This window comes from Musa acuminata, chromosome BXJ1-6 (assembly GCF_036884655.1).
Source record: "Musa acuminata AAA Group cultivar baxijiao chromosome BXJ1-6, Cavendish_Baxijiao_AAA, whole genome shotgun sequence".
Lineage (NCBI taxonomy): Eukaryota > Viridiplantae > Streptophyta > Magnoliopsida > Zingiberales > Musaceae > Musa > Musa acuminata.
The window spans coordinates 15,625,019-15,644,652 of record NC_088332.1 but is presented as its reverse complement, the minus strand read 5'-3'; the positions used below and the strand labels follow the sequence as shown (position 1 = coordinate 15,644,652).

The window sequence follows — 19,634 nt, the reverse complement described above, 5'->3', positions numbered from 1 at the left end:
AATATTTATTTTTACTATAATATTAAATTTCTGTATATACTAAAATGAGCCTACTTTTATTGACTTAGACTTTTGTTTAATATCATCAAATAACGAGAGTCGATTATCCAATCGATTCGGGTCGTGATGTAGTTAGAAACGAATGATTGAGAGACATGATTTAGAGTCAATAAGGCCTTATAATAATTGCTCCTAATAACATATGCTATTAGAAGCTTATGTTGTTTCTTGGCACAGTAGCAATCACTATCAAAGCTTTGTTTTCTATTTCATAATCCACTGATGCAACAATCGATGCATGACAATGTTTTTTGTTTCTTATTGATCTAATGAATCAATACATAACAATGCTTCCTATGATTCACTGTCACTGTGACTCCACAGAGGACAAAGAAAGAGCAACAACTGATGACAGCGAATGGCATCATCTCTCACAGGGCCATAAGCATCAACATGACGATTCCCGAACCGAGTCCGAGAGTAGCCTTCGCCTTCAGGCAAGCGCCGCTCGGTGTCGGCGGCGACGCTGTGGGGGCAGACGGCGGAGGAACGGAGCCTGGGGTCGAAGATGCCGGCGGAGGGACGGAGCCTGGGGTCGAAGATGACGGCGGAAGCGCAGAAGGCGAGCGTGGGGAGGGAGCAACAGGGGGGGAGCGGGGGGTGGAGGAGGGAGAAGGAGGAGGAGTTGAGGTCGGGGAGGCGACGTCGATCTGGAGCTTCATGCCACCAGCGCAGTGTCCGGGAATTCCGCAGACGAAGTACCTGGAGCCGGTGCTGTTGAGCGTGACGACGGTGTTGCCGCCGGTGCTCGTCGATATGGGGTTGCTCGTCGTGCACGAGCTGTAGGCGGCGCTCGACACCTCCAACACGTCATGGCTCGACGCATACTTGAATGCTGCATTCAAAAGGAGTATAGCTTCTAAGATATTTATGTTGCAATAAAAATGTGAATTTAATTATATACAATATTGAATATGATTTTGATTAAATATTGAGTTGTAGACAATTATATTTTTAATAAAAGATAAAGTTTAGATTAAACGATCAATTTAATACGTTTATTTTTTTACGCTTAACTATCAAAGTGTTTACTAACTAAGCAAGCTGACACGCTTACTCCTCTACTGATAAGCTAACCAGTGTACACAATAATTAGTTTTTCTATAAACATGATTAATTATATAATCTTAAAATATACTAAATGTAAATAATTATAAATGTTATAGTTTTTAGCTCTATTTATTAAATAATATGGATTAGAGGAGTTATCAATAAACATTACTTGCATTCATTGCTTCATTTATTACGTTCCAGGAGACCATCATCATCTAATCATATATGTTCATCACATGAAAGAATCTATTGTTACGGAAAGAACAACTGAAGAGAAGAATATGAGAGTTGGTTGCCATTGCATGCCAAGATCAAGAACTGCACTACTTGTGAGCATTCATAAGCTATCAACTCCCTCGCATCCTTCTTCTTAATTACCTCAGCGAGAATGTGCATAATATCATATACTTTGACATCATAAGCAATGTAGAGGGGAGGAAACGAGGAAGGAGAGGACTCACTCAGTGTGTCACCCACGCGGAATGCCTTGCCGGAGACCCACTGCGTGTAGTTAGTGGCGAGATCCCAAGAGCCGGCGGGGCCGCCGACGTCGTAGTTGGCGCCCATGGCAATCGCAGAGATGGCTGCCACCGTCGCAATCGCCAGTACAGCTCTCAGCATTGCAGCCATCGTCACAGAAACAGAAGGGGCTGCAGAGGAGATGCTTGATGAGCTAGAAGAAGAAGAAGAAGAAGAAGAAGAAGAAGAAGAAGAAGAAGAATGTGCTTATTGCGTGCTAATGATGGGAAGCTTGCAGAGGTTATATAGAGTTGGTGAGGGAAGACGGATTCATGGAAGAGGAGAGAGTGATCGTTAAGTCTTCACCAAAACTAGTCAACGATTTGGGGCTGCCAAACAAAACGCGGGTGACAGACTGTGTCGTATGCCGGAAGTTGACTCAGCCATGTGTAGTCTCCAAGTTATTTGGAAGCTTTCAATGTTTGTATATGATGTATAAATTGACTTGGAAGCTTGTTGGGATTTTAATATGGATGAGATGAATTAAATAAACGTCACGCGTTTTCCAAATCCAAGTCAAAAGTTGTTGCTATTAGCCACGAGGTCAAGATTGTTAGAATTTGTTTTGCGGGGAAACAAAAAGTAAACTTAAATTAAAAGGGCACTATTACACAATAATAATAATAAGGTTAAAACATCCTACCAATTTGGAATCGACTATTTAGATTTCTTATCATTGATAAAGTATTTTTTGTTTGAATAAAAACACTAAATATCATGAACTTAATTTGATACAATAAATGGCCGATTGAGATTTAAAAAAAATAATGATGGAATGGGCAATTTTAAAACGACCCTTTAAAATTGGACTCCCTTATCCATGTCAAATTAAATTAATTATTAAAAAATAAAATTATGTTAAAGAGCAGTCTCGCATTTCTAAGATATACGGGATTTTTAAATAGCTTCAATTTCAATGCCATTGATAAGACTGACTCAAATGTGATACTATGAACTAAAAGAGGCTGATGTAATCTTAAATGTGATACGATTCTATTCTCCGCTAAAACGTATCAAAAAGACTGGCACGCACAAACTGGTTTGTGATCATCATATTGCTGCCCAGATTCTGACTTATGAAAAGCCTGTAGGGGCATGTATTGAAACCACAATCTACAAAAGTCCAGGAGATGTTCTTCCCTCGGATAGAATCTTGGAATCTTGATTCGACAATTACTAAATTCGGTTTCCATCAATAATGAATACGAGTTAAACTAATAAAGATTAATATATATTGAGTCCGATATTAATTTTATCCAAAAATTTAAGTTGATAAATTATCGATCAAACTTGAATATAGAGAGACTATTGAGTTTGACTAAATATTGGTTTAAACATTTCCAGTCGAACCGATATGGATTATTAATCTGGACTAATTTGATACCATAATAAAGGAGAGAGATTATTTGAACCAAGATGAACTTTACAACCAAAGTCAAACTTAATTATGGTATTCAGGAGAGATTAAAAGAATAACTAAAAAATAATCATACATATATTAAGCTTGACTCATAATAATAAGCTCAAGTCTACACTGAATTGATGTCTAACTCGATATATATTAATCTTAATCCGCTCAAATTAATTCATGTAAGAAAGAACAATGCTAAGCTCAAAGAAGGTCAATCTATTCTACCCAACAGATAGTTTAAGAAAATATCTGAGTTAAAAAAAAGCAACTATGACCCTCCCCATAAACTTCCTTACGAGAAAAGCAAGGTCAAAACTTACATAAAACTTTTTCATTGATCTCACATATTCATATATATTCAATAAATTTAATTACATCCTCAATGGTTAATAATATCTAAATCTATATAACATTATTATTGAAACCAAATCTAGACTTCAAAAATATATAAAATATTTGAATGGCTCTTCCAAGTATATCCATGTATTACTTGTTTGAGTAACAGGATATGAGCAAGTAACATACTAACAAAACCAGATATAAAAATAAATCTTCATATCAGAACTTATAAATTATTTTCAATCACTTCTTGCTTCAAATACACAACAACATGTACATTTTTTATTTATTTATAACAAGTCATAAAAAGAGCTAATCAAAACTGAGCTTCATGTATCATGCAAATCATATATTTATAATAGAATAACTTTTAAGTATCTTTTTACATAACTAAGATTACATATCAGATATCATTTTAGCAATGATGATTATAATAATATTATATCCCCATGACAAGATCTAGAATGCAATTATTTACTGTTTGTAGCTAGGAGCTTCATCATGTAAACATGTTCCAACATGGCCAAAAATATCATTGAAACAACACTAAGTCGATGATGCCAACTTGTAGAACGCATGACTTACCCCTAAGATGATGTCAAGATGTCACAGAATGGTAAAGCATTTCATTAACATAATATAGATTGATGATACAGTTCCATTGTCAACCATTTAGAAGCATGAACTAAAAGAAGCTGATGTAATCTTAAAAAGTTATAGAACTCTGGTCTCTGGATACAAAATGTATCAAAAGGACTGGCACATACAAACTGGTTTGTGAATCTTTTTTGCTGTCCAAATTCTGAACTGAGAAAAACCAGACCTGTAGACATGGTTTGAAGTGTACAAAGTCCAGCAGATGTTCTCTGTCTCAGATGAATCTTGATCTACCCAGCCAGATATTTGGTTTGGATGTCTCGTACTCGTCCAGCTCATTCATGAGTTTGCTTCTTCATTGATGAATCAGTAACTCCTTTAAGAACAAAGAATGAACAATGCTACTCGATGAAGGTCAATCTATTCTCTGAAGGTTGGTTTGCCTTTCATCAGTCAGCAAATGCAGAGATGTTATAAGCAGCTCGAGCGAACCAACCTTTCTTTAAAGGACAACAATCTGAATCAGTCTTGTAGCCATTTATAAAAGCCCAAATGGCATTCCATGATGGAAGATAATGTCAGCTAATCACAAATGGAAAAAGGGTCAGGAGACTGAACTGAATTCTTGGCTTGTAAGAAAATATCTGGGTTAAAAGAGCAACATAAGCAAATGATATGATAATCATACTGCAAATCCAATATATGGGTTCAAAAAGTAGAAATAGTTATACACTATGTCCAACATGTGAAACCACTTGATTGTGCAGATTCAATTAGAATAGTCTTCCTGATGGACGATAATCCGTAAATAAGATGACAACAAAATCAAAGCATACCAAAAAAGCAAGCAACAAAAAATGGAAAGAACCGATGGAAATCTCTTCTTTTGCAGCTAACATGAAGAATAAGATAAAGCATAGGTGCATATTTCTTTCTGTTACTTCTATGAAGAGGAATTATACAGGTATCTTTGCAACTAATTCAATATAAATGCAACTTGTCTCGACTCTCATGTTAGAAATCTAAAAGAAAATAAAAGACTAGCAATTTAAGACAGAGAACTCGTGGAAATTTAATAGATAAACATAGTCATTTTAAAAAGTAATGTTCAGGAGGATTATGAAGTTCAATAATCAGAAAACATCGAGATAAGAAGGATAAGTGATTTACTAACAACAGTAATGGCAAAGAGTTGTTTGACAAGCACTTAAAAATGATCATCATGCTCTTCTTGCTCAAGGGGGAAGAATCTAATTCTTCCCATTTCTTCATCATGCTCTCCTTGCACCCTTCGCTTTTTTTGTGCAAAATCATATTCAACTGCACATCTCTTGTCTTGATATAAATTTTAACTCTTTTAGTAATCACCATCTCCAGTCAAAAGTATGACCAGTAAGTCATTATCATCTTGTTATTTGGTCACCCCTTGAGCTCATATCTTTGTTACCCATCCCAACAATCTGCCCCACCGTCCAGGGGGCACAGTTCTTTGTTCTAGTACACAAGTCTCTTTTTGCAAGGGTGCCATGCAATTTTGAGTGAGCAGACCAAATATGACCCCCTAAAGCCTGAAGGATTTTTTAGGGCAGGAGGTGTCTAGGAGGGGGGATTATGGATCTCAATGTCATCTAGGGGTATGACTATTCTTGAATCAAAATACTTGTGTCATCTTAATGTCTTCCAAAGTATATGATATAAACAAAAGGCTTATATAATGGTTATTTATCCATATATATAAACTAATTGCAAAGTTAAACTAATTACACCAGCTCATCCAGAATAGTTCCAAATCAGAAAGACATGTGACACTGATGACTAGCATCATGACATAGCAAAAGAAATATACTCTTAATTGCTGCTATCCAACTATCACATCCTGTCCTAAAAGGTCAGATCATTTTTGGCTAGTTTTATTCAATACAGGTAGGAGCGATTTGCCACCAAAACAAAGCAAGTCTCCTGGCATCATCACTGACATTTTGCTTGATTTAAAGAATAGCATAAAAGTAGGAAAAATAGAACATGATAAACAAAAGAAATGTTCATTCCAAAGAGAAGCATAAACTAATACTAGACAGAATATAGCTTAGCAACTATGTAGGTTATGACCTGAATTGCAGGTAGAAGCACCTTCTCCCTTTTGATAGGCATCAGGCATCTGCATCGTATGACCGACTATATTCCGATGATTGACATCTTCCTTAACTTGAAAAGTGCTGCATTTGTGTGGTAATGAAATGCCTTCATCTTTGTAGCCATGGTAAAGGTTCATGACACAATGTGCCAGCAACAGACAAATGTAGACAAATACAATGGTTCAAAGATTCAAAAAGAAAATTGACACCAAAAGCATAAACTTCATGTATAAATGAAAATTTTATATGTCTAGACTATTTCAACAAAAAACATATTCTTTTCATTCTTTTCCTCAAATTAACCATATCAGTTTTTCTCCAAACTTGTTTGGTTAAGCTATTCTCATCCTGTCTACCAATGCATCGCGATTAACTCATCATCTTTACATTTCCTGATATTTATCTCCATGACTGTTTCAGAAGATGTTTGTGAAACATCGCAGCACTCTCGTCGTATGGCCTGTAAATTGCAAAAGAATTATTATGACAACCCAGCACCTCAATTAGATATATAACTGTTAGAACTTAGGGACAATGAGTAGTAGATCACTAAAAGTTAGACATGGTACCAGCCCAGACTGACGACGGAGTTGTTGTGAGAACACCCTGATCTGTTTAAGATCCTTGGCCGGACTCATATTTTGTTGGCAATTTCCAAATGCATGCCTTGTGTAATTGCTCTGTATTTTCTCCTTATTCAAAGCCACACTCTCAAAAAAGAAAATATCTGGTCTTTTACATGGATCTTTGTTGAGCTCCCTGGTGTTCAACATATATGGAATTAAAGAAGAATTACGACCTCTCCTCCATGGAGTAAATGTTTGTGGCAAAGAAAGCAGATCTACAAGAAGTTGATTGCCTTCAAAAACCTGGACCACATATCCCCAGGAAACCGAAACAGTAAGCAATTTTGTGCTGTCATAACAAATAGTTTGCTGCAAAATCCTGCCTGGATCAATGTTTACAGCTTTAAATAGATGATCCAAGGCTGCTACATGAGTCATGCCTGGGAATATTGGTTCCACATGATCAATATGATGAAGTGATATCAGAGGAGACAATGGATGTGCTGACAAAATCCCAAAAATATCTCCACGAAGATCAAACTGATGAGTTGAAACAAAAATAGTTCAGCAGAAAATCTATTAAAGTCTTGTTAATATAATTTTAAAAACTAACAGAAACAACTACTCACCACTAGGTTACTCCAATACATTCAATGTGATATGTGATTCTTGATGTATTAAATTTAGCTACACAATCAATTTATGGTTTATAGATATCTTGGATATCAGATTAGGAGGGAACAACGATGGCCTTACTGCTTGCATTGTTCCATCTATCTGCATTTTTTCGAGCCTTGTCTTTCGGTTTTTCTTTCTCTTTTTCACTTAGGACATCGAACAATATTAAAAGGGTGACATATATCAAAACCTAACATAAATTAGAAGCCATGAGTTGTATTTAAGTTTATTTTTCATACCAACAAGGAAGAAATGAAGTTTCAATTTAGTGCATCTTGTTTCTTTAAAGGTCATCATAATACTTGAACCAGGGGCACTTTGACTATTGCAGAACGTAAAAGAACAGAGATGTGCCCTAGACAAAACATATCACAAAATGACATTAGGTGTAATTGTCTTGATCCGTGAAGAAAACATACACACACACATGACGATGAAAGGCTACATCAAAGGGAGCACAAGTACACCATAAGTGGAGGATGAAGTCATGAAGAACTGCACAAAAAATTGATGGATAAGCAAGCTTCCTACTACGTGGAGGACAAAGTAAAGGGAACCAGTTACAATGGTGGATGAACATACTGATACAGCAAAACTCCGAAGAATGACTGCCATATCATGCTCATATCAACATAGTAATTTTCCATTTTTTCCTTTAGTCGATTACATCAACTTTCTTATAACGTGTGAAAATTTTAGCATTTAACTGCAGTAACTATATTTGTTGCCCTCTGATTCCCCGATACTTAATCTCTGGATTGAAGGAACTTTGCTTTTCATCATACAATATATCCATTTGCTCTAAATGTATGAAGTTTCTTTGACAATGAACTAATTTTTTGATCAGTTGAAATTAATAAGATTCAAAAATCAAATTAAATGCCGCATCAATAGTGCCCGAATTTATGCAACCAAAAGGATGCAAATTTAGATCACTATGAACAAGGAGTGGGAGAAAATTTGAAGCTTTTACCTGATGGAACCCCGGCTCATGTGTCAACCCAACTCCAAGCTCGGCCAAGCAGGAGAAGACCCTATCATCACTCCCATACAAATGGGCATACCTCACAAGGCAAGAATCCAAAACCCTAGCCAAAGCCTTCGCTAACGGATAGCTGATCGCGAAGCCCCCTCCCCCGAATGCCATCGAGAAGGAATGCTTCGCGTTCTGTTCCACGCTCTCCGACCCCGCGCCGACGTAGTACCACTGCTCCCAGTCGTACCTCGCCAGGGTTCCAGCGAGGTTCTCCGGGATGAACAGCGTGTCGTCGTCGCCGAGCACGACCCACCTGATGTCGTCGCTGCGGGCGACGGGTGAGGAGCCATTGCCGACAACACCGTCGACGAGCTCCTTCACGATCCGGGCGACGCGGACGGCGGAGCGGAGGCCGCCCTTGTAGGCGTACGGGAGGTTGGAGGCGTCTGCAGAGACGCGGGCGGGGGGGAGGCGAGAGTCATCGTCGTCACCGGAAGCTGGGGCGGAGGGGGAGTCGAGGAACGCAGCGCCTTGCATGAGGCCCGGGCGCCACCAGATGCGGAGGTAGGGCTTGCGGCGAGGCCAAGACCTGGAGGAGGAGGCGATTCCAAAGAGGAGGTGGCGGGGGGAGGTAGGGGTGGGCGCCGGCGGCCGCGGGGTTGCGGCACCGTCCGGGGGGCGGAGGAGGGGTTTGGGGAAGAATAGGAGGAAGGAGAGGATGAGGACGGCGGAGAGGAGGAGAAGGACTCGGAGGGGAGAGAAGGAGGAGATGGTTCGAAGGAGGAGAAGGGGCGATGCCATCGGCTGGCGTCGGAGGCGGCGCAGTGGGGCGTGGTGGAGTTGTGGGGCCCGGTGAGGGGGAATGGAAGGTGAGCGGATCCAGTTCTTGAACATTTAAGACAAATGTGTGACAACAGCAAACCTGTCTGGATGATGGCAGGATAGAAAAATAATATTTATTTTTCTACTACAAATAAATAAAACAATTATTGGACGATTGTATGAAAAAATAGTTTTTTTTTTTATTTTTTTTCAAAATTATAAATTATTATCTCTTATTTTAAAATTTTTAAAAATACCCTCTAACAAACTGTTTATATTTTTTTCATCCAAATCAAAAAAAAAAATTTCACCAACTGTTTGCAATGAGTTATTTTTTATCCACAAAATACTATATTAAAAAATATTATATAATATTTTTATTTTAAAAATATTATGACATAAAAAATACTATATAATTTTTTATCCACAAAACAATTATTGGACGATTGTATGAAAAAATAGTTTTTTTTTTATTTTTTTTCAAAATTATAAATTATTATCTCTTATTTTAAAATTTTTAAAAATACCCTCTAACAAACTGTTTATATTTTTTTCATCCAAATCAAAAAAAAAAATTTCACCAACTGTTTGCAATGAGTTATTTTTTATCCACAAAATACTATATTAAAAAATATTATATAATATTTTTATTTTAAAAATATTATGACATAAAAAATACTATATAATTTTTAAAACACTATATGGTGTTTTGTGGATAAAAATAAACCCACAAAACACTGTAAATAGTTTTTTTTTTAATTAGATTTGGGTGAGAATAAAATAAATTTTTTAAGAGATATTTTTGAAACTTTAAAAATATAGGATGATTGATGGTTTAGGAATTTTGAAAAGGGTAACATCTAAAAAAACAAAAAGATAATTTTTTTCGGACAATCTCCCATAATTATTTATATTAATATTATTGAAAATATTAAATATTAATAAAAAAATATTATATTTTTGTTACATAATTATAAATATTATTTAATATGCGTGTGACAATATGGAGATTAGTAGATGAATATTAGACGAAGTCATGGTTCTAATTTCAATATTATTTATTATTATATGAAAAATATAATACTTTGATTTTGTGAGGAAGTCATGGTTGTAATTTCAATATTGAAAAATATCTATATAAATAGAAAAATGGTCATAATTTTTGCATGGAGATCTACAAAGAATAACATCAACAGCAATTGATAATTATACCAATCATAATATTTTTTTATAGGAATATTCGGTCTAAAATCTAAATCATAATTATACCTTTTCTTTCTCTTGTTTCAAGCAATAATCTCTCTCTTCTCCACAAAATGAAAAAGCAGATCTTATTTGGAATAGAATGTATTCTTTGGGTACCCAATAACAAAGCAAGAATTTTGGGCTTATCTTTTCTATTTCTTTTGTCCATTCATTTTTATGATTCAACATATTATTGTATTTCATTAGAGAGGAAGATTTGCTTTTAATTCTCCTGAATCTTCTTATTATTCATATTTTTAAATCTAAAGTGGATAAGAGCTTGAATTCTTATTGGCACAGCTTGTTATTGATGTTTTTAGAATGTAAAGTAGATAAGAATTCAGAAATATCAATTCATTCCAAAAGCTTATGCTTCTATATTAAAGATCAAACCTAATAGATATAACACAGACTTTTTAAATTATTAATGATATGAGATTATACTGTTAGGATATCTTTTTTCATCTCACACATATTATTTTCAACATCTTCCTCGTATCATTTGTGGGTTTATGATCTCTCTTATTTTCAAGAGTTCAAACTTTGACTTCATATCTTTTTTTATGGGTGATTTTCACGTCATCATCTTTTTTAGTCAAATCATGGTTTGATTGGTTCAATCTTTTATTTTGTATTTAATCTATATGTCAAATCTAATATATGTAATCACTCTTTTAATATTCACCACATATTAGAGTACGACAAACATACTTATAAATATTTAATATACAAATGTGTGAAGACCTAATAAAGCTATATTAATGATAGCTTGTATAACTGTTGAATGGAAATGAGTATAGAGACATAAGGAATGCAATCACTTTAGGAATAGACATCTAAAATTGAGATTTAGATGAATGACCAATACTTTGATGCGAGAACAAATAAGTTGAGAAAATCATGTGATGTATAAAAGTTGGGATGATTGAGTTTGAACTATAACATGACATTAACAACCAAATTTGATAATACTCTATGTAAAAAATGATCCTTAGTAATGGATGAGACTATATAAAGAGGGATAAGTTACTCAATAATTAAAATAATTATGCATAGCTCATAAATATGAGAGAAATTGCTAACTCGAAGAATTTGACACTTATGTAAAGGCTTGTATGCCTGTGATGTGTTTTTGACTATCCCAAATCGATCAAAAATCAACATCATTAAACATAAAAGCTTTCTTTTCAATATGAGAAGAATATGTTTATAAGAGGTTTAAGTGTATAGTAAACTAAAAATGTTGCTAGGCCTTGAGGAGCGTAAAAATGGATATATTAGTAAAAAGTCACAATCTAACAAATGCGTTCATAACGATAGATCGGTGCAAGGTTTATTCAATAAGGTGGTCTTCGAAACTTAGAGGAAAAGATGTAAAAAAGGTAAGTTGCTCCAATGGGATAAGTATCTATATCGATAAGTCTATTCTCCATAGAGAAATTCATATATAACATATCTTGAGGTAGGTATCTAAAGTTGGAAGCTTCAAAAAATTTAACGGACCATGTATGAATAGTCATTACGCGATCAATGGATTTATCGTGAGATCAAGTAGGGAAAATTATAACACTTTTGATTAGTGAAAGTGAATAAGATTAAAATTAATTTATAAGGATACGAGATGGGTGTATTATTATTAATTTCTATTTTGATCATGTGTCAATTAGCCCATCCTATTTATCGTAACAAATGATATCAGAATTGATTTAGAATTAGGATGATGCCAGAAATCAGTAGAACCTGAGAGCATCGAGTTCATATCTGCCTTGGCAGGTGGTCTCACCGGAAGCATCAAATCAACAGTGGCCCTTGCTGCGGTAGCTCCACAAACCGCAGGCTGACTCCTCTCTCCGATAGGAGAGGGGATGGAGGTGACGATGATAGGAAAGATTGATGAATCCGGAACGATGGGCACCTGAGGCAGCCCGGAACAGAAGAGGGTGGCAATGGGAGGAGGGAGAAGGTGGTGGTCTCGCAAGAAGAGCAAATGGATGAAGAAGATTGATGAGAGTGGAGAGGAGCACATCTTTAGGCCACCGCGTGCAGTCGTTTTAAGATCAATACTATACCAACTTATTCCTATCCTATCTTTCGAGCATCATGCAAACTATATATATGTGGAGCAAACACCTTTGCACATAGTTGTTGTGCCTATGAAGTGTAGTGGCGTGTTTGAGAAGATGATGCCGATGACTTGTGTTATTGGGTGACCTTTGTTTCTTCATTGTCATGCCTACCGTCTCCCTCCATGGAACAACTTGGATTGGAGGAGAAAGGAACAATTATGGCACAGTTCAGCTGCTATGGTGAACCGAGGAAGGACAGGATTTTGAGGAACCATGGCTGAGGCAGAAACTTTGGCATCAATTAAGTTCAGTTGTCAGGCTGGTTGTTCTTATATGTTTATGATTGAGATACAGGTAAATCAAGTGGAATGAGTGTAAAATATTAACAATTTGTTCGTGGTACTATATTATCTGTAGTAGCTTGTCATGGATCTTTCTGACACTCTTGAGGGGTTTCTTATTGATTCTGCTCATTTAACATAGTGAATATTTGAACATTAATTACTCTGATAACTGCAGCGAGATACTTAACAGAATGACAATTGTGACGGAAGAAAATTGCTGATTTTATTAGAAAATAATCTCATCTCCACCACACAGCAAATCTCTTAATCCTGAAAGTATTCAGGACGTGTAACACTAAACTTGTGTGGAGTCTTTGCATTCCACAGCCCCCGATGTCATTGTGCATGTCCACTTCCGCTCATCCATGTTGGGCTGACAGCCCATGTTCAGTCCACTTCAGCTCAGGGAAGTGTGGGTGGCTACGTTTTAACGTAGAAAAAGATTATAAAAAGACAGTAACGTGAGATCTTCGCAGCAGAAAAAAAAAGAAGAAATAGACAAAAAAAAATAAGAAAAAAAAAAAAAATAAGGACAACACAGAGCTCAATCATCTAGTAGTGTTCTCGTCTCAGGTTAGATTAAATCTACAGTAAACTCTTATTGTGATTACTTGGAAAGGTTTTAGATATTGTGGACAATAACTTGATCCTTGTATCTCAGTTATTCTCTTGTGATTATTGCTAGGGTTTAGGGCAAAAGATTGAGATTTATATATTCATTATTCTCGTAGTGGATTATTTCTAGTTTGCCTTATGATTTTTACCTGGATGGATTTTTCATGTATATCGTGGTGTTCTATTTGATTATGATTTTATTTAATTTCACATATGATCTGCTAGTATTTATTCATATACAAAAATTATTCCATTTTATATCCCATCAACCCACAACAGTGCAAGTCCGCCTCCTTTCATCGCCATGGCTCAAGCTCGCTAGCGCGCCTGCCGCGTCCATCTCTTCATCACTCGGCTCATGTAGCAGATCGTCGGAAGCGCCGCATCCTGCGTTTCCTGCTTCGTCGGACAAGGCGCATTCTTGATCCTCCTCCTCCTCTTCAGCCTTCTCATCATGTGTTATGGCCATCCATAGCTCGCTGGCGTCGTTGCCAATGCCGTCGCCGCTCCCTCGCTGCGCCACTCGGTACACCCAGAGGTCAAGAAAGTGGCCCGTTTGAATCCCGTTGTCGTCCACCAGCTTCATGTAGTCGGCCTCCATGATGCGGAAAGTGTTGATGGATGCGACGAACCTGAGGGTGAAGTTGTATTCCCTCCCCTTCCTGTCGAGAATCTTGATCGGCAAGCCGCTCTTCTCCTTCGTCCGCATCTTCTCCGCGGCGGTCATCATGCCTTCGAGCATTGGCTTGTTGAGTTGATTTATGGGCAGGAGGAAGCAACGCTGCTTCCTCTCAATGTCGCTCTGGGCGATCCTCTTCCGCAGAATGCAAACAGGGTCATTGACTCGAGCTCCCATCGGCAACGACGCCATATGGCGTGGTTGTCGGCGCTGTTCGTTGACGATGGTCGAGGAGGTGCTCGTGCTCTTGCTCACGCTGGAGACGCAGCGATGGCTGCAACTGATATCAGCGATCATGGCCGCCCCAGTCCTCTGGCGCTTAGCGGTTCTTGAATCCTTCTTCTTGCACTCCTCCTCGGCCGCTTCATCGTATAGCTTCGAGATACCTTCCACTTTACCGTTCAACTTCCAAATGATTCTCTTGATCCCTAGTTTCTTCAATGTCATCTCGTCGCTCGTCTTCTCTTCGTCTCCTCCGCCTTCAACCCTCATCCGCTTGGCCTTCTTCCTTCTCTCGCTCCCATCTTCCATGCGCCTCCTCTTCTTCATCCGCTCGTTGCCTTGGCGACCCACGAGACCCATGAGAAGGGAAGGAAGCTAGCGCGCCATGAGAAGTAGAAGAAGAATGATGAGCTCTGCCTCTCGGAGATTATATGAGGATGGCTTCCTAATACGATTCGGTATCCAATAACATCGACTTAATTTCCTAATCCAACTCGGTCTGAAATAATAAACTAATTAATAAACTCATCGAAAAAAGCTTTGATGTCATATATATATATATATATATATATATATATATATATATATATATATATATATATATATATATATATATATATATATATATGTTCGATAATAAGCACCAGTTCATTTTTTTTTCAAATTAATAAATCCATAAATATAAGAATCACATGAATTGGAGTTTAATTTGAACATAATAATAACTAATATTGGATGGAATGTAATGCAAAATTGTAAAGGAAAAAAACTTTATTTATCGGATAAGATCTGAATTTTAACGTCAACTTCTGCCGGTGTGATTGATTGATTGGGCTTATCTGTTGGGATTCAAGAACCACAGTGTGATTGATTGGGAAGTCCTAATCCATATCCTCAATGGCCTAGGAGAGTACAAAGAACTGACAGCAGCACTTCGGGCACGTGACTCATCAATATTATTCGAAGAACTTTATGATAAATTGATCGATTATGAGACGTACTTGAAACGTGATGATAGGTTGCCCGGACCACCTATTACAGCTTAGGTCAATCAAAAATCCAAGAGGAAGAGATGGCCTCAAGCGCTTAATTCACTTACCATAACTTTTACGGATATCACTGAGAGAATGACTTATCAAAGCTAAATCATTGATGATAACATTGATATGTTGTAGATAATCAGTAATCATACTTCCCTCTTGTTTCGTTTTCATCGGATTGGAGAGAAGTCCAAGCATGCGAGTACGCGAGCGATTTGCCAAAGTTGTTTGTAACTTGGACCATGCTTCTGCAGCAATCGTACATGAGGATATCAGCGGGGCAATGGATCCAGCAACAGAAGCTATTCTCTTTGAGAAGTGCTCAAAGTCCTTGCAGAAACAGGGAAAGGAATATCGGAAGAGGAAAATGAAGACATCCCAGATATTTTGTGGCGATTTAAGTGATCTTTACAAAAGATGTAAAGATATAGGAGAGAGGGAGGAGGAGAAAAGCAGATCGATGCGCTGCAAAGGAGGCTGCAACGATGAACTGTAGAGGAGGCTGTAGCGATGCACTGCAGAGGAGGCTGCAGCGATGCACTACAGAGGAGGCTGCAGCGATGCACTACAGAGGAGGCTGCAGCGATGGGCGAGAAAGCTACAGCGATGAGCACAAAATCTGCAACGATTAGGTGAAAAGAAAGAAAGAAAAAAAAATCTACAACAGTTACAATTGCAGAGAAATTGCTGTGGCAAAGGGAAGCGGCTGCAGATGGAAGCTGTAAACGAATAGAAAAGAGGAGCAGTAGAAGACTTCGGCAGAGCTGCCTACATCCGCAAGGAAGAAGGCTCTAATACCATGATAAAAATTAAACAAAGAATATAGAAAGATAGAAATTGTAGAAGAAACTATGAAATGTATAAGATTTAATTGTCTAGTATATTTTGATAGTGAGCTCTTGATAGCTATTTATACACACTCAGCAGAGAGGTTATACACATTCAGCATGGAGGATTTTTCTAACTGCTTAGAGATTTCCTCAACTACGAAAGGAGGGAAGGAAGCTAGCGCGCCATGAGAAGTAGAAGAAGAATGATGAGCTCTGCCTCTCGGAGATTATATGAGGATGGCTTCCTAATACGATTCGGTATCCAATAACATCGACTTAATTTCCTAATCCAACTCGGTCTGAAATAATAAACTAATTAATAAACTCAACGAAAAAAGCTTTGATGTCATATATATATATATATATATATATATATATATATATATATATATATATATATATATATATATATATTCGAGAATAAGCACCAGTTCATTTTTTTTCAAATTAATAAATCCACAAATATATGAATCACTTGAATTGGAGTTTAATTTGGCATAATAATAACAAACATTGGATGGAATGTAATGCAACATTGTAAAGGAAAAAACCTTTATTTATCGGATAAGATCTGAATTTTACCGTCAACTTCTTGATTGAGCTTATCTGTATACATAATCTTGACTTACGTGAACCCTTCAAGAACCACAATGTCTTCAAGCCGACTTCCCCTGGCTGGTGCCACTAGTGTTCGTGCGGCAAGCACATCAGCGCCACTCTCCCGTGCGGGTGCCGCCGCCTTCTCTTCACTACTGGGCTGGTGTGGCAGACCGATGGAAGCGCCGCTGCCTCCTGTGCTTGCTGGTTCGTCGGCCGAGGCGCACCCTCGATCATCTTCCCTCATTCCGACGTACTCTTCCTCTTCTTCAGCCTTCCTCATGATTTATCGTAGCCATCCCGAGCTCGCCGGCTGCGATGCCGATGCCGCCGCCAATCCCTCGCTGCCCCACTCGGTGCACCCAGAGAGCAAGAAAGTGACCCGTCTAAAACTCGTTGTCGAATGAGGTTGTAGTGTTAAGAACCAGAATAAAAAAAACACCAAGTACCAAAGAACGAATCAAAATAATTCAAAACATATCGTAGCTCGATATGCTTTGTTTGACTATAATGCTTTGTTGGATTCTTTCCCATAGTAATTGATTGTCAAATAAATTATCGTTGTTCCCTTTAATAATGCTTCAAATATGTTAGAATTCATCTCATCCAGATAGCTTGATAAGCTACTGTAGTAACTATTTCAACTACTGAGGATGAAAGTGCTACAAAAGATTATTTTTTGCTACATCTCAAAGTATATTATGTATAAATCATAATAATAAATATATTACAAATATTATATCAGGTAAACTTTCAATTAAACTTCTGTATAAATTACCATTAACCTTTTCTTCACTATCATTCAGGGAAAATTTCATATATGTACCCATTGGATTTTGTACTAAGATTGCAACTCTCCCTCCATCTTAAACTTTAGAAACAAATAAGATATATATCTTTTTTGAGAGATAAAAATTTTACTTTTACCTTATTCCAATTCAATGCTGAGAAAATAACTCAACATGCTAAGATCAATTATCTCAAATTCATTAATCATGCTCTTTTTAAATTCATCAATTAGGTGTTGATTATTTCCAACATAAATCAAATCAATTGTATCAACAAACAATCAAAATATGTTTACTTTTTATTTTATCATGAACATCGTTTTATTAAGTTAATAAATCTTTTTCTAATATATGGTTGCTCAACATATACTTTTCTTCATCCAAATAATTATTAAGAAAAATATATTTCACATCAAATTAATAAACTTTTCAATTATTATAAGCAGCTATAACCAGTAAAATTGTAAGAGTATCATATCTTACAACTAGATAAATTTTTCTTTGTTACAAGTCTGACTCTACAACTATTTGGTTTGTATTTAATTTTGTAAATCCACTTCAAGCTAATAACTTATTTCTTTTACAGAAGAACAAACTTATATTTTTTATACATTTTAGCCAAATATCATACCTTACTTATGAAGAAATAGGTGAAGTTTAAGGTGATAAAAAATCACTACTAATGCTCAAAGGACTGCCACCAGAGCCTTTATAATCTGTTTATGTATGCAGGACAAATACTTAGGAAGTATTTGAAGATGAAGTCAAATCCCAAGCTTCATACTCATAAAAAATAGAATCATGACTTATAATTAAGGAATTATTGACATGATTATAAAATCCATAAGCCTTACTTTTTCTTTACAGTAGCCCACAAAGATACACTTAGCAGTATTATCATCCAATTTTTGTCTATTTTGTGAGGGAATAAGAGTAAACCCTAAGAATCCAAATATTTTAAACTATTTTACCATCAATTTAAAACCTATCCAAGCTTCCTAAGGTGAAATATGATTCAGTACTTCTGTCAGACTTTGATTCAAGGTATATCATACCTCAGCCCAAAATTTATCAGGAAGATTTTTTTTACTTTTATCATACTTTTAGCTATCTCTAATAAACTCTTGTTCTTTCTCTTTATAATACCATTTTAAAGAGGTGTGTAGCTAACCATCAATTACTTGTGAATTTTATTAGTTTCACAAAACTTTTCAAAATTTCTAGAAAAAAATTATCCCCCTCGAACTGTATGCAAAATTTTAATTTTAAAAGTAATTTCTATCTCCATAATTTTTTTAAATTTATGAAAAACACTAAAAACTTCAGTTTTAATACAATAAACCCAAGTCATTCTACTAAAATCATCAATAAAAAACTATAAAATAATAATTTTCACTAAGTTCAGGTGTCTACATCAACCTACAAATATCAGCATGTATCAATTTTAATGGTTCTTTTAGCTGTCAATTTCTATGTTTTGGAAAAGAATCTCTATGGTGCTTTCCTCTTACATAACTTTCACAAACAGAGTCATTATTTTGAATCATGGGTAATCCATGTACCATATTTTTATTATATAGTAGATCAAGACCTTTGAAACAATACTGACAGGAAACACTTTATGTGTGGAATCCAAGTCAGGAGTATAAAGAATATTTTTCAATTACTTTAAAACCTATCATGTTTATTTCAAAAGTGCCTTTACCATCTCCCTATCTTTACTTGGCTTTTCACCAACTTGTCCCAAGGTTTTGAAGTGCTAAGATTTTTATATCATATGACTACTATAACCACTATCCACATACAAAACATTGTTCAATAAATCATTAATTTGCATACATATAATTTAGATAGATATGTTGATTCTACAATAATAACAACTGCATGATTATATTTATCTGATAGGCTCCTTAAAAATTTTCAATAATTTTTATTAGAAATTAATTCTCCATATCTTCCCATATGATTTACTATTTCCAAAACTCTTGAAAAATAAACTTGCATAGTCTCACTTTCATTCATAAATAAATTTTTAAAATTTCTTCAAAGAGT

The 19,634-nt window shown here is 36.2% G+C and overlaps 2 protein-coding genes across 5 annotated transcripts; both read right to left on the bottom strand.

Moving 5' to 3' along the window:
- Positions 1 to 295: 295 nt before the first annotated feature.
- On the bottom strand, positions 296 to 1,829 carry LOC103988480 (uclacyanin-3-like). Its single transcript, XM_065190111.1, has 2 exons — positions 1,575 to 1,829; positions 296 to 895 (listed from the first exon to the last, which is right to left on the bottom strand). The coding sequence occupies exons 1-2, from the start codon at positions 1,741 to 1,743 to the stop codon at positions 432 to 434; spliced, it is 633 nt and encodes a 210-aa protein (XP_065046183.1). The 5' UTR covers positions 1,744 to 1,829; the 3' UTR covers positions 296 to 431.
- Positions 1,830 to 3,988: 2,159 nt separating this feature from the next.
- LOC135584383 (uncharacterized) lies at positions 3,989 to 9,246 on the bottom strand. 4 transcript variants are annotated; one of them, XM_009406726.3, is made up of 4 exons: positions 8,332 to 9,246; positions 6,684 to 7,220; positions 6,089 to 6,574; positions 3,989 to 4,623 (listed from the first exon to the last, which is right to left on the bottom strand). In XM_009406726.3, exons 1-3 carry the CDS (start codon positions 9,226 to 9,228, stop codon positions 6,467 to 6,469), a joined length of 1,542 nt encoding a protein of 513 aa, XP_009405001.3. In that variant the 5' UTR covers positions 9,229 to 9,246; the 3' UTR covers positions 3,989 to 4,623; positions 6,089 to 6,466. The 4 variants fall into 4 exon arrangements, with proteins under 4 accessions (XP_009405001.3, XP_009405000.3, XP_018682634.2 ...); XM_009406725.3 differs by having other exon boundaries at positions 3,989 to 4,561; XM_018827089.2 differs by having other exon boundaries at positions 6,110 to 6,574.
- Positions 9,247 to 19,634: the final 10,388 nt, after the last annotated feature.